Below are 14,052 nucleotides of genomic sequence, written 5' to 3' on the forward strand. Positions count from 1 at the left end.
AGTAACGAGTAATATAAACACACACCACGGACCATTAGAAGCCGGAAATAGGTTTTTTTTTCCTTTTGTATTTAAGACAGGGAATATGGTTTTACATATGTGTGCATTTCTTAATTACTGCTTTTTTTAACGATAACTCAAGTGAGATAATGGCTATTAGTAACAGAATTATGGAAAGGTTACAATGCATTCAGAAAAAAATATTAACAGCATTTACACTAAACAACAGATTAGTGAGATTAACACTGACAGCCAAATTCCACCCGGGTGCAAACTGATGCGACTCCACTGACCCGCCCCAAGGATGAATTTGGCCCCGTACCTGTGTGAAAAACGTGCTTTTTACACAATACTAACAATTTTGTGCTGTCACGTGTGCCTTGGGATTTTTCCTCCTAAACATACACCAGTTGTGGCTAGCGCTGACTTCACCACAATGCACTCATACTCGCCTGTGCCCTTTTCACATTCAGCAACAACTTTACTCAGCTTGTTTTGAAGCAGAAATATGAAATAAAAAGGACGCAGATAGAATAGTTAAAGCCACCTGAGGCAAGCCTATGCCTTAAGGAGTGCCAAATACTACCAGCAACTGTGACTGTAATGACAGTAATAACTACCTCAGTGCAGGGCATTTCCTGACAATACTGGGATTTTTAATTTGTTTTTTTTCTTCTGTTTTTTTAAACGAGTGCCCACAGGTGCCAATTTCTCTAACACACTAGAAACAAAAAGTACAGGAGTGAGTGAGGACCTCACTATTACCAGTCGTTTCATTCCTGTGTTAGGCAAGAAGCCGTTTTACTGGTGCTCAAGTGTTCTTGCTTTAACAGCCAACAGCAAACCACATGCTGAATTTTAAGCATGCAGGTAAATCTTACATGGGAATGTAATGGGATTCAGGCTACTTCATAAAGTCAAGCTCCTTTGTCCAGAGATGGACATAAGTTTGTGCTGAAATATATTTCTGACACGGACATAATTTAACAAGTGTACAACCATTTTTTTCCCCAGACAGAAACATCCTGCCCGATTTCCAAACAATCTGGAGCAAAAACTCACACAAACCACTTCTGGGGAAAGGTGGAGGCACAGGGGGTGGGGAGCAGACACAGAGTAAACAAATGCAAATCCTTGGTCCTTCAGTCGATTTGCTACTGACACCCACTCCCAAGAAATTATCCTCCTCACTTATGTCTCCCTCTCTTTGAAATAAGCAGTAAGGCAGGCCTGTAACACCCGCAAAGTACGGAAGGAGCCAGCCTGGGAAGGCACCAGAAGACTCCTCAAGCTGGGTGTTCTCCTACGATCTGCTTCATCCCTCTTTTTGTAACAAACCTTTCCACCTTTGCAGCTTGTTTTCATTGCCTGCAGCTTGACTGTTACTGAGTTCCCCTTCTTTGGCAAGTGGGGCTGATCAACCCTCTCACACAGGCCTAACAAGGCAACGTCTGTACAGTGCTTAGGGACATGCAAAGTGCAATATAAGTGCCAAATGTTCTTATTTTAGAGATTAATGAATTCACACTCCAAGAAATATACACACTGAGGTAACTATTGCTTAAATACAACAATCCCTTATGATTAAAAAAAAATAAACCAAGAAAAATACCTCAGAACCTTCTCTCTAGAAAAGACGAATCTTAAAGTGGTAATACCTTATTTATATGCTGTGAAGATTACCACAGCCATAGAGTGCCCTTTCAGTAAAAGCAAAACCAGGGAAGTGGAGTTCTCAGAGAAACTAAAACTGCATTGATGATTTCCTCAAATACCACCTTTGTGATATTTGCAGCATGGATCTGCTTCCCCCCATTACACCTAGAGAGGCTGGTGTGTCATAACGCAGGAGCAATGCACAGTCCAGTTTCAGATCGAGCATTCTGATGGCTGAACAGCCAGAAGTATCAGCTAGCAAGGGTAAGTGGGATCATTACCTGCATAAGCTCTCTGAAAAGTTCAGGTTTTGTCCCTTTGTGAAGTCCATACTCCATCGTTTGGGAGTCTGGGACAGTAAGGCTATATGTATATCCAATGCACAAGCTCCTATCAGAGCACTCCAGCTACCAAGTATAAACTGACTGCATTGATCCTTCTCTGACCATCAGAATGATAACGAATTAAACACTGTACATGCTTTTCCTTTTTCATTCCTGTAACCACTTTGGCCAATAATGAACCCAAGATTCGACAGACTAATGATCTGGTCGATGAAACCAAACCATGCATTCCTATGCACTGTGTGATAGATTTAAGGCATGGCACAAGAGTCAATAGCACCCCAACCAGTAAACAAATACTGCTGTAAAATGCTGATAAAAGTACCAGAATTCAGCTGTTTTTCCAAGTGTTGAAAAAACACTAAGAGCATCCTAACAAGATATCCTGGTTCTGTGAAAACAGTAACAGCTGTAGTAGGTCCTGCTTAGTGGTTTAATTCTGTTTTCTTACTTCAGTGCTCCTGTCAAATACTCCCTTCATCGATGCTCTGCAACTGAAGTCTTTGGCTAGCATGGGGCCTGATACCACGCCGTGTGTTCATACTGCTTCCTGGAAGAGTCCGCACAGGGAACAGATCTCCTGGTAAAGCATCTTCCCCAAACAAACTCATTTTCACATCAGCCTCAATAGCTCTTGCTAAACTGGATGCGTAACTGTCCAGAGATTTATGGACTTCGGCCTTTACATGAAGAACAGAATTCTTTGCAGCTTCTGGGAAGAGAAAAAAAAAAGGCAACATTATCAGAAAATTAACAGTTGATCAGCATGGCTGTGCAAATGCTTGAAGACTAATATTGATCCTTTTGAAAGCTATGATCACACCCTTTGCAAAATAACTACTTTGCAGCAGGCACTTCCCAATGATACCCAGGGTTCTTAAACCATTTTATGAACACAAAGCTTCAGAGTGACCTCGACAGGTCAAACAGAGAAAGATTACCTCCAATTCAAGGGGAAAAAAAAAAAAAGATCTAATGAAGCAAAGTGTTTATACACATACTTTTAACTTCGAATTAAGTGTATGTTGAATGATTTTCTGAATCTGAACCTATGCACACAGGATTTTATTGGTCTGGATTTGTACCCAACTAAAGTCAACAGCCTGGTGGCTGCTTACTACCTAGAGTCCAAGGCTGGGGTCAACAGGAGTTGTCTGCAATCAGGCAAGAATTCATGCAGGAGACAGGAACAGAACCCTCAATTTGTACTTCCTCTGCTCTAAGCATGGCTTACAACCTTACAGGGTTTCTCAGTGCATTTGGATGAAGACCTCACACTTCATCGACATGAACGGTGCAGTTTAAGAACTATTTTAATAACATGTTTTAAGCGTAGCAAACACCAGACTGTGTTTATGGATTAAGTCTCCAAATTCCAAGGGCTTCTTCCAAGTAGTGATTAAAATCAGCAGTCTGCTGTCCTTAGGCTTAAACTGGTTCCAGCCATACTGTGGGACCCACTTCCGCTTCCGGTAGGGAAGTTGTAGAGCTCTCCATACCAGGAGAGGTTGAAGGCTGCAGTTGCAGACAGTAATATACTTCTTCCTAACCTTTTATCACCTTGGACGCACTTGCTCTTCAGTGTTGATGTAGTTGCTTTTGTAGTTGTCTATATACCTCTCTACCAACCAACACGTTGTTCATCCTAAATATAATCCTTCAGTGAGGCTGCTGAAATAACATAAAATCTCAGAAATACCGAAAACCCTGAGATGTACCAGGGAGAATTGCTAAACCTGTGGGGAACTTTTGCACTAAGACCTCCCTTTCACTGAGCTGCACAAGAAAATAGATGCCTGCTCCTACATAATCACTCAGAAAGACAATGGGAAACGTATGGTAATGTATTTCTCCAAGGAAATAATCAGCTCATGCTGGGAGGAGGGCAAGAGTGAATTTTGCCAAGATATTTGAAGAGAAAGTTCCATAGAAAGACTCATCTCGTTATTTCAGAATAATTTTTAAAAAATAATATTAAAAAAATTAGTTAGGTTTTATTATTGTTTGATTCTTAAAGGCATTCTGCTCATTTTTGTACTGTCCACAATAATTTGTTGAGTAAATTCAGCCGTTATTATCAAGTCTTCTAGACCATATTATTGTAACTATCGGCTTAAATTAAACTAACTGTGCTATATTTTACAGATGATCACAGCAACACTTTGCTAGCACAAAATCAACACGTGAGTTGACTAAAAATAAAAAGGTGCAAGTGGTTCATCTATTTTCACTCCTATCTGCTGAGAAACACACTCAAAGTAAGAGAAGCAAAAGTTAGGTTAAAAAAAGTGAAATGGAATGAATTTATATTCAAACCATTAAGTCCGTAAAAGGAAGAATTTCAAGTCTGTGAATGACAAAGTAGGCAGCAAATGAGAAACACTGGGATAATGCAATCAAAGTATGAGGGCAGGAAAATGTGTCCCTTGAGAATGAGAAAACAGACTGCAACAGCCACCAGATGAGTGGAGTCGCAGAGAGGAGAGTGCTGCGCAACATAAATGATGTGTATGGAAGGAATCCCAGCTTCTGACCCTGGTCCTTGTCTGTTGCTCCTTGAGAACTGGACGAAAGCCCTGATCTCACTTTCTGTGGTACCTGCGTGAATGGTCAGGCATGTTTTAAGGCAATTCCAAGGGTCCTGGGAGGCTTACTGCGCAGGCAATACAGTTGGTTCTGAGCATTTCCGTACTTACCCCTAAACCCACCTTTAATTTGTTCTACTTCATCTTCAAACGTCACTGAACTTCTCCTTCGAGGAGGACAGATGCAGTGTGGGGCATGAGGGCCATCTGAGCTATAATCTTCAAGAAGCATTGCATCTGTTCCTGAAACAAAACAAGAGTCCTCAAGCAAAACAGACTAACACTGGGATACAATATTTAAGTTGTGGCAAAAACTTTTTGTTCTGTAGCAATTCCTTCAAAAGATGTCTAAACCCAGCTTTTATGAGTAACTTTCAGCTTGAATTAAACACTGCACAGAAAAAGAACAAGGTCAGAGTTGTAATTGAAAGGGTTTGGAAATCTGTTCTTATTAGCCATCTAAAACCTCAAGCAGCTCCAGAGCTTCTGATGTCAATAGGACAGCAGACAAAGGTGAAACCTTACCTTCAGTAAATAAAGGGTGAAGTTGAGGGCAACTTCCCCGATCTCCCAATGAAGACAAGAGGCTAACAATGGCTACCTGAGAAGCAGACAACCATAGCTGCCAAATGTCATGCTTGTAATCAGACCTGGATGGAAATCTGAACTGCAGAATTTTTCTGTTCAATTTAGTTTGCCTCTAATAACCTGTTTTGACTTTCTTGGAAGTGTATTTTAATGGTGAAAAAAATCCCATGATGGTTAGGAATTATTTTTTTTTTTGTCCAAGAGACATTTTTTCAGTTTAGGAGTAATTATTTATTTTACCTCCCTGCATTTGCTCTGCACCTTTCCAATATAAAATATGAGTTTACAAGCATAAGGAAATTCGTCTAGGCATCTCTGCAATACTTTCACGCAAGGGGCAAGAGTACAGCCTAGCCCTCCCTTGCGATGCTGGTCTTTCTGCTGTGTAAGGGCGAAGCAGAGCAAACATTTCAAGGAGACACTAGGACAGCACTGAGTGAGCAGTTCTCAGGGAAGCTGCTGTTGGAAGACACAGTTTGCACACACGCAATGTGTGACACTTTACTATCAGTCCATTTACTCCTGTGATGTGACAGCAGACCTGGGACAAAGAGCCTTTGCAGGTTTCATAACTCCTCCAGATGGTGGCTTCACATCCCTCTTCACCCACCTGACTGCTTTTGATCCCCAAATGTATTCTTTTTGCCACAAGGAGGTGTTCCAGCACCTATTTTACAGAAAGTGAAAGGCATCACTGGGGGTGTACATCTAGACAACATACTGCTCTGTAGGCTGGTCTTTGCTGACAATTCATTGTGATATAGCAAAATGATAAACTTTTTTAAGGTGAAATTTTTGTGTTATGTCATATGTTTCCCTCCAGCACACATGAAAGAACAAGCTGCTGCCCTAATACACAGTCCCAAATAAGCTAACGACTTCCTGTGCTGTTCTATGGGTCAGCTGGGTTTGAGGCTGTCTACCAAAACCAGCAGACCCTTACTGATCTCCAAGGGTATCAGATCCTCCTTGGAAACGTTGTGTGCAATGGAAGGGTAGCACTAGGAAGAAAGAAATACCTTCTTCCACGGAGCAGAATTTTGGTGCATTTTTCTCAAATGCACTAGTTCAATGCATTTTTTTCAAATAAGGCTAGTGAAGAGACTAGCCCCTTAATCTTGCAGGGTGGACCTTTGTCCTTGGAATAATTATCTCAAGACAGCATTTCTAGCAATTGGGACTTGGGCGTCACTTCATATTTTGTGTACAGCTGCCACCACTTGGATTTTTTTCCTCTACTACTACTTCATCTGGTTTTTCACAACATGAAAGGCCCAGCTTCTGTTTACCAGGGCAGATAAAGGTGCAACTGCATTGCAGGGCACATGATCATCTACAGCAGCAGGTACCACTGAAGAGGGACTAAGACTTTTTTCTGCTCTGTAGTTCCTCATAGTAAAATCATCCAGTGAAACAGTATTTCACAGTGCATCACCATATATCCATTCCCAGGCTACGGACTGTACCCCCTTCATACCAAACAGTGGCACTTCTAACAGCATTCGGTATGTATTTAGTTTGTTTCTTTGTTTAGACTGCTCAGTACCATTCCTCAAAAGATAACACAACATCCTCTTAACTGAGGCAGGTTTACCAGGATGCTATTCTCCTTTACCACATACAGCTGCAGAACACCCACAACAGGCATAAAGCTACCAGCATAAAATTACTACCAAAATAAATCCTAGCTCCACCAACTTCCTTCACAAAAGTAAGAAAGAAACCTCTAACACCAAGCAAATGTTAGATCACCCTCTGGTGTCTCTAGAGTGGAAAGACTCTTTAAAATAACTGTAGCAGAGTTAAGGAGTGGTAGCTGAATTAACTGCCAGAAGAATCAAGCTACAGTTCTGGATAGATAATTATCAGCAGAACTCTTTGTTGCCTTTTCCAAACCATCTTCAAGTGCAAGATCTTAAGTAGTGATGCAACCATAAGCTGAAACTGTCCTAAGTGTTTTGTTTACACTGCAGAATGAACAAGATGAGGTCTCTTACAAACTAGGAAATAGAGCAGCACATTCTCCACAGCACTTTGTTGCTCTGTTCCTTGTAGATGCAGGGAAGAACAACAGAAACTAAAGAAGGGCACAAAAGCAGCGAGTCCTGTTCCCAGGACACATCATCACGGGAGGGTCATCATTCATTACAGTAAACATATTGAGAGCAAGAAAGGTGAAAAGCAACTGCAGCAGTTTCATTCTAACAGCTGGACCAGATGCTTCAGGTCATCCATCCACCAAGAGACATCTATGTGTGTAAATACAGATTATCCCAGCATGCTGGTTGTGGCTGGGGTAGAGTTAATTTTCTTCACAGTAGCTAGTATGGGGCTATGCTCTGGGTTTGTGATAAAATCAGCATTGATAACACACAGCGATGTTTTTGCTGCTGCTGAGCGGTGCCTACATAGAGCCAAGGCCTTTTCTGCCTCTCACCCCACCCCACCAGCGAGCAGGCTGGGGGTGCACCAGAAGTCGGGAGGGGACATGGCTGGGACAGCTCACCCCAACTGGCCACAGGGATATCCCATACTATATGACATCATGGTCAGCAACAAAAGCTGGCGAAAGAAGAAGGGGGGGCATGTTCAGAGTGATGGCGTTTGCCTTCCCAAGTAACTGTTACACCATGGAGCCCCGCTTTCCTGGAGATGGCTGAACACCTGCCTGCCCATGGGAAGCAGGGAGGCAATTCCTTGTGTTGCTTTGTTTTACCTATTAAACTGTCTTTGTCTCAGTTCGTGAGTTTTCTCCCTTTTACCTTTCTGATTCTCTCCCCCCATCCCACTGGGGGTGGAGTGAGCAAGTGGCTGTGTGGTGCTGAGTTGCCGGCTGGGGTTAAACGACAATACCCAGAGAATTCTGCCAAGTTAAAGTGCAATCTTCTGCCCCGGAAAAGAGAGCAAAACACTTTTAGTCACCTGAATCCTGTGAGCAGCTGAAACCTGTGTCTCCTGTGCTGCTGCTGTTTCCTAATGGCCGCCCACCTGCCATGAGGGCAGTGAGATGAGGAGATAGTCCCAAATCTGCAAGGAAGTTTCGTTCTTGTTACACAAGGAATGTTTAAGGGTTTGCAATAGTAAAAACATCCTCCAGTAATACCCACTTATTTATTACTCTACATATTAAACTTACCTTGCTGATCCAGAGTGCACAGCACCTGGACTTCCCGTCTTAGAAATCCAGTCAGCAGTTTTCAGGTATCCTTGGAGTCTTTCCCTATGGCAAGTCTCCATTCTACCTGCACCACCTCCCTCCCACTCTTTTTGTAATTGCATGTGTTTTATCAGCCAGACAAGCTGAACACAGAGCATACACACCCAGAGGGATGGGGGTATTTGCCAGACACCTTCTAGATAGAGAATAACCTGGTAGCCACCAGCAGCTGTGACAGGCCATCAGTGTGGCAGAAAGCTCATGAGCAAGGCTGGGGCACCAATATGCCTGGCTTCTTTCAAATCCCCAAAACAAGGAGACTCTAAGGTTCTTACAAAGATGCTGCCTTTGGACCCGGCTTCAAGATTTCTGTTATGGGTAAGGTTCTTACAAAGATGCTGCCTTTGGACCCGGCTTCAAGATTTCTGTTATGGGTTTGGTTGGGGTATTTTTCCTGCCCCATCAGCCTCCAGCTAATAAACCTGATAAATTTGAAGCTGTCAGCTTCTTATCACTTGGAAGGAGAAAGACATTTCCTGTCTTTTCCCTCCCATCTCAGTTCCAAATGTATTCATCCACAGCACCTCCTGGATACAGATTTGCCATAACTCCAAGAGCTTGTGATGTGGCTGCAGCTGCAGAACTCTTTCATTTGGATGGGAGTCTCTCTGAGTGATCCCAGGTTGTAGAAAAGATAACAGATGCCTTGCTGCTCTCCCCTTCCTTCTGCATTTTAGATCTTCCTTCATGATTACATAACTTCAGTTTCTGCCTCTGCATGAAATGCCCCAAGACACCCCATGAAAATGTCCCTATTTTGGAAGCTTTTGAACAGGACTAGGGAAATGATAAAAATTTCTTTGCATTGCTACTTTAGAAAAAAAAAAACAAAAAAACAACCCACCCACCAACAAACTGAGCAACTGAAGCTTTCAGCCTGCAACTTGGGGAGACATCAAATAGTTTTACTCTTTTACATAGCTTTACTTTGTTTATGATCTCTTCCTCACAACCACGACGCCTAAAAAAGCTGAATTTACAGAAATAGTAACACCAGTGTAACTTTAGTGAATCTCAAAGAATTGTAGTATAAAGCCAGGAATCAAAGAACAAGTGCTGCAAAACGTATTATTGGTAGTGCTCAAATCTGGGTAACACGAAATTGTAGGCACATAAAAGGAAATGCTTGAGAGAGAAGAAAATAAGTTATTTTTATTAATCTCACCACTGTCTTCTCTGGCAGAGAAAGTTTTACTAGAGTAGGAGAAAGAGGTTAACTTGCACAAAAAAAACCCACCCTTCTCCTTTCAAGTGCCTATCAAAACCTCAACAAAACACTGCTGAAACCTCTGAACACCCCACTTTGCTTACAGAGCCCTGAAACATGCCAAGCAGATGCAGACATTAAGCCTTCCTCTTACTGGTATTAAGGAAGGGTGTCTTTTACGGCCATGCATCTTACCTGTGATCCTATTGGAAATGCTGAATAATCTCGATGTCCTATGCCGCTGAACAAAGGACTCGCGATAATACCGATCCCCAAAGCACATGCCTAGTAGTTCCTTGCGCACTGTCTTGTTCCACAGTCCATAAATGAGTGGATGGCAAATGGCACTGGAAAAGGACAACCACGTCGCTAATGTCTCCAAGGCAGGGGAAATACTATTTTTTCCCCAAAGTGCCTCTGAGGTAATTACTACCATGTAAGGCCCCCACGTAATCACAAAAGCACCAATGACAACCAAGATGGTTATGAAAGCTTTGCACTGGTTGGCTGAGTAGACAACCCCTTGGAAAGCATTCCTTCGGCTGCCAGAAGAGGATGTGGAGGTGCTGGAGTTCTTCCTCCCGGTCCTTTGCGAGTCCTCCTCCACAATGACAACGCTACCACAGTGGATTTTGCGGGCCTTAATCCTTGCCACGCGGAATATGAATCCATAGCAGATCATCATGACCACAAAAGGCAGCAACGCGCACCAGATCTGCCAGAAGGCAGTGTAGCCAGCCTCTTTATGCCAGGCCGCCACACACATCCACTTGAACTGGTCAAACTCCAAAGATGACCAGCCGAACAGGGGAGGGAGGCAGCCAATAAGGGAATGTAGCCACACGTACACAAGAGCTACCACTGCTCTGTTGCCTGTTATCTTCATTGGGTAAACCATCGGGTACAAGACAGCATAGTACCTGGTGGACAAGAAAGTAAAGAGTCAACAGCAGCGCAAAAGACGTACAATAAAAAAAAGAACATATTTTAATGATGTTGATATCTAGTTCTCTTTTCTCCAAACCTCGAAGCAGGCTCAGGGACCCTGTTTATAAAAATAATTTACATGTAAAAAATACGTATCATTGAAGGCAAGATTGTAAAACTTGGCTGAAGACTCGCCACAGTTATTAAATCTCTCCCTACATGTGAGTGCATGCTTAGAATTTTAAGTCATTATATCTCATGTAGTATATTATTACACCATTAAAAAACTAGATGCACATCTGCACTTTGCATTATTGATGACATCGCTTTCTTCTGTTCTGTATCAAAATTTCACAAGGGGCAGAAGGTAAAATGACACTACAACAGTATGCAGCGTTATCCACTGCAATGCTTCTCAACTCTATGAGCAGCCCACGAGTGGCTCTATGCAACTAGGCAATTCCTTTTGATTCATTAGAAAAGAGCTGCTTACCGGTCTATAGCAATGAGTCCAAGAGTAAGCATGCTGGCTGAGCTGATCAGCATGTAGAGCAGGGCTGAGAAATTGCACCAAACGACTCCAAAGATCCATTCTCGCCTGATGGAGCTGGTGACAACAAAAGGTAGCACCAGCACAGAGAGCAGAAAGTTGGAGAGGGTCAGGCTGAACACAAACTTGTTGCTCAACGTGAGAAGGTAAGACTTCCGATAGAGAGTGATGACAATCACCAGGTTTCCCAAACAGATGAAAATAGCAATGACAATTATAGCAATGGACTCTGTTACTCTGATGGCCCCGTCTTCCTGCGTGGTGAGGTTCCTCAGGCCCTTCACATTGCTGAGGGAGGAATTGCTGCTCATGGTCAGAGCGTGCAGAGCTGGAGCAGCCAAGACATGCTGAGCAGCTAGAAGCAGAACAATGCTCAGAAACATTCAGGCACAATTTCTTCACACTCTCTCCAAAGACTGGAGGCCCTTTCGCCTGTCTTAATTAAAATTTACCTGTAGGATGCAGGAAACCATTTTAGATGGGAAAGCAAAGGGGCCAGAAATTGCGTATGGATATGCCAAAGAGGTCAATGACAGAGGCAAGCCTAGAACAGGGGAGAAACTGTCTGAAAGACAAAAAAAAAGTTGGAGGGGGGAAACAAGGAAGAAAATTAGCATATTTTACTTTAAAAATTTCAAAGGATCTTACCTGTTTCTAAGCCATACTTACCAGCTGTGCATCTCACTCAGTCCCTTCATCTAGGCTGTGAAGAAACAAGAGGAATGTCGCTATCAGAGTTTGCTTCCCTCACTTTAAAAGAAATAATTTTCTTTTAATTCTGCCTGTTTATCCCAATTGTTACCTTGTATTCCGCCTATGCAGCATTTGCTGGTGGTCTGTGGATGCCTGGCTAGTTATACCCTGCTGACTCTTTCTTCACAGTTGCTAAGTAATATTCAAAGACTCAGGGATCATTGCACGAACTCTCCTAACATTGCTTCTCCATGTTCATAATCACCTTAGGATCACAGCAGTGATACTAATTTACTCTCAGTACCAAAGGGCTGGGGGAACTGGCTTTCTGTACATTAGGTTCGAAAGATGCTTCCTTGCATTAGACTGTAATGCACCCCGCAGAAATGTTTGAGAACCTTTAACCCCTGACTTCTCAGCATTAGCATCCATCCCACTGACTCACAACCTTGTTTTGTGAAACCTCGGTATTTCTCCAAATTCCTTAGCAGCCTCCAACAGACCCTACTGTCTCCAGCAGGCACTCCTATCTATTGCAGCCAATCCTTCACCCATCCGCAGGCCAGCACACTACAGAAAAAATACCACCCAAAATGCAAATATGAAAATCAGAAAACTAAAGAGTCCACCGATAAAGTTGGTATTAGCCTTTCTTGGAAATTAGGGACTCGGGGAAAAGTTATCTCGGCTAACCCTGTGGCTGTGCCCACCCATTGCTCCCAAAGGGCCAGGAGTACTCACAGAAACGCTTCCGTCTGCGCGGCCGCCGTGGCCTTTGGCAGCAATGTCAGGCTGGAGAGCCGCGTTTTTTCCATTTTTATCTGTGCTTTCCTAAGAGCATAATTAAAGACATTACCGGGCCACGATTTGTAAAACATAACATAGCTCTTCTCTAGCAAGGCTGCCTGCCGACTGTTTACAAAAGTGCTTCTCCTCAGGCTTCTCTCTAAACGTGCCTGCGCCACCTCTGCCAGCCTTTCCAATGCTCTTCGGCTAGTGCGGGTTTTGGGAGGGCGGCTCCCCCGGGGGCCCTACGCTAGCGACACCCGGGGCATCCACCTCTCCCCGTCCCCTCACGGCCCCGCTGCTCCCCTCAGGGAGCGAGGGCGGCCCCCGGGAGATGCGGCCCGCCGGGGGCAGGGCAGGGCAGGGCAGGGCAGCCCGGGGCGGGGGAAGCTCCCCATCCGTGCCCGGCCAGGCGGGCCGGCACACGGGCACAAAGCCAGTGGGGTCCAGTGGAGGAGGAGGGAGGGAGGGGGTCGCCATTTTGCCCCCGCAGTCCCTTCAGCAGCGAACAAAGGGCGGGGGTAGGGTCCTCCACCCCAGGCATCCCTCGTCCTCCCCGCTCCCGCCGGCGGCGAGCGGCTCCTACCGCCGCCGCTCCTCTTCCCCCCTCCACCGCCCACCGGTACCGGCAACGCACTCACCGCCCACCGCCGCCGGAGGTTTGGGGTTAGCAGCACCCCGGACCCACCACAGCTGCCGCCAGCAGAGAGGCCCCGAGCTGCCACCGCCGCCCGACCATGCCCCTGTCCCCTCCTCGCCGGCCCGGCCCGGCCCGCCCCGCCGCCTCGCCCCGCCGCGCCCCCTCCCCGGCCCCACCGCCCGCCATTTTATCCGCGGCCGCCCCCCCCCTCCCTGGGCGGGCGGTCTTCCCCCAGCCGGTCGCGGTCCGTGAAGTGAGGGGAGTGCTCAGAGCCTCGAAGGCAGCCCGCCCCGGGCGAAGGGCTCGCTCGGCCGCCGCGGGTGAGTCCCGCCGTCAGCCGGCCGAAGCGGGGCACCGTACCGACCCCACGGGCCCACCCCGAGGCACGGCTGCTGGTCCGTACAGCCCTCCTCCGCTGAAAACGCAGGAATGTGGTTAAAAAGAGGAGGGGAATCCATTTTACACAGATTGGGTGAAGCGACTTGCCCCACCACACAGCGTGAGTCGGTCACAGGGAGGGGCAGATCCTAACTGCTAGGCTTCCTAGACCCAAAAATGCTAATAAAAGTAATAGAGGGAGGATTTTGGGATGGGTTCTTTCCTCCCCACCTGAAGCAAAGCACAGGTGGCTGCAGTAGGAAGGGTGAAGGATAATTATGTGCCACGTTTGTGCACCCCTAACTCGCACCTTCCGTGCATCCCGGCAAGGCTAGTGAGTGCAGAGGACAACTGCTCTGACTTGAGCTTCACTGCCTTTTGGTTGCTCTGTAATTTGGAAGAGATGGAGCTTTTTCATGAGGTGGGCATCGCGTTCCCACAGCCACTGTTTCTGCTCACCCCGGCGCTGTGGCCTGTCCGA

The 14,052-nt window shown here is 45.3% G+C and overlaps 1 protein-coding gene across 6 annotated transcripts; it reads right to left on the minus strand.

Annotated features, from left to right (window-relative positions):
* Positions 1–48: 48 nt before the first annotated feature.
* On the minus strand, positions 49–13,317 carry GPR161 (G protein-coupled receptor 161). 6 transcript variants are annotated; one of them, XM_075105707.1, is made up of 9 exons: positions 13,195–13,312; positions 12,509–12,598; positions 11,744–11,777; positions 11,527–11,639; positions 11,018–11,429; positions 9,793–10,517; positions 8,096–8,200; positions 4,697–4,822; positions 49–2,712 (listed from the first exon to the last, which is right to left on the minus strand). In XM_075105707.1, the coding sequence occupies exons 5-9, from the start codon at positions 11,383–11,385 to the stop codon at positions 2,465–2,467; spliced, it is 1,572 nt and encodes a 523-aa protein (XP_074961808.1). In that variant the 5' UTR covers positions 11,386–11,429; positions 11,527–11,639; positions 11,744–11,777; positions 12,509–12,598; positions 13,195–13,312; the 3' UTR covers positions 49–2,464. The 6 variants fall into 6 exon arrangements, with proteins under 6 accessions (XP_074961808.1, XP_074961818.1, XP_074961791.1 ...); XM_075105717.1 differs by having other exon boundaries at positions 4,709–4,828; XM_075105690.1 differs by having other exon boundaries at positions 4,697–4,828.
* Between the last annotated feature and the right edge of the window lie 735 nt (positions 13,318–14,052).

The sequence above is a fragment of the Phalacrocorax aristotelis genome, chromosome 1 (assembly GCF_949628215.1).
Source record: "Phalacrocorax aristotelis chromosome 1, bGulAri2.1, whole genome shotgun sequence".
In the NCBI taxonomy this organism is placed as follows: Eukaryota; Metazoa; Chordata; class Aves; order Suliformes; family Phalacrocoracidae; genus Phalacrocorax; species Phalacrocorax aristotelis.

Excerpts from the sequence above, each read along its gene's own strand:
- GPR161 (XM_075105698.1), bottom strand. The coding sequence starts at position 11,385 with ATGAGCAGCAATTCCTCCCTCAGCAATGTGAAGGGCCTGAGGAACCTC. Across the intron at positions 10,518-11,017 it reads GGACTCATTGCTATAGACCG|GTACTATGCTGTCTTGTACC; the intron begins GTAAGCAGCTCT and ends CTTGTCCACCAG. Across the intron at positions 2,713-4,696 it reads AATTAAAGGTGGGTTTAGGG|AAGCTGCAAAGAATTCTGTT; the intron begins GTAAGTACGGAA and ends TTCTCTTCCCAG.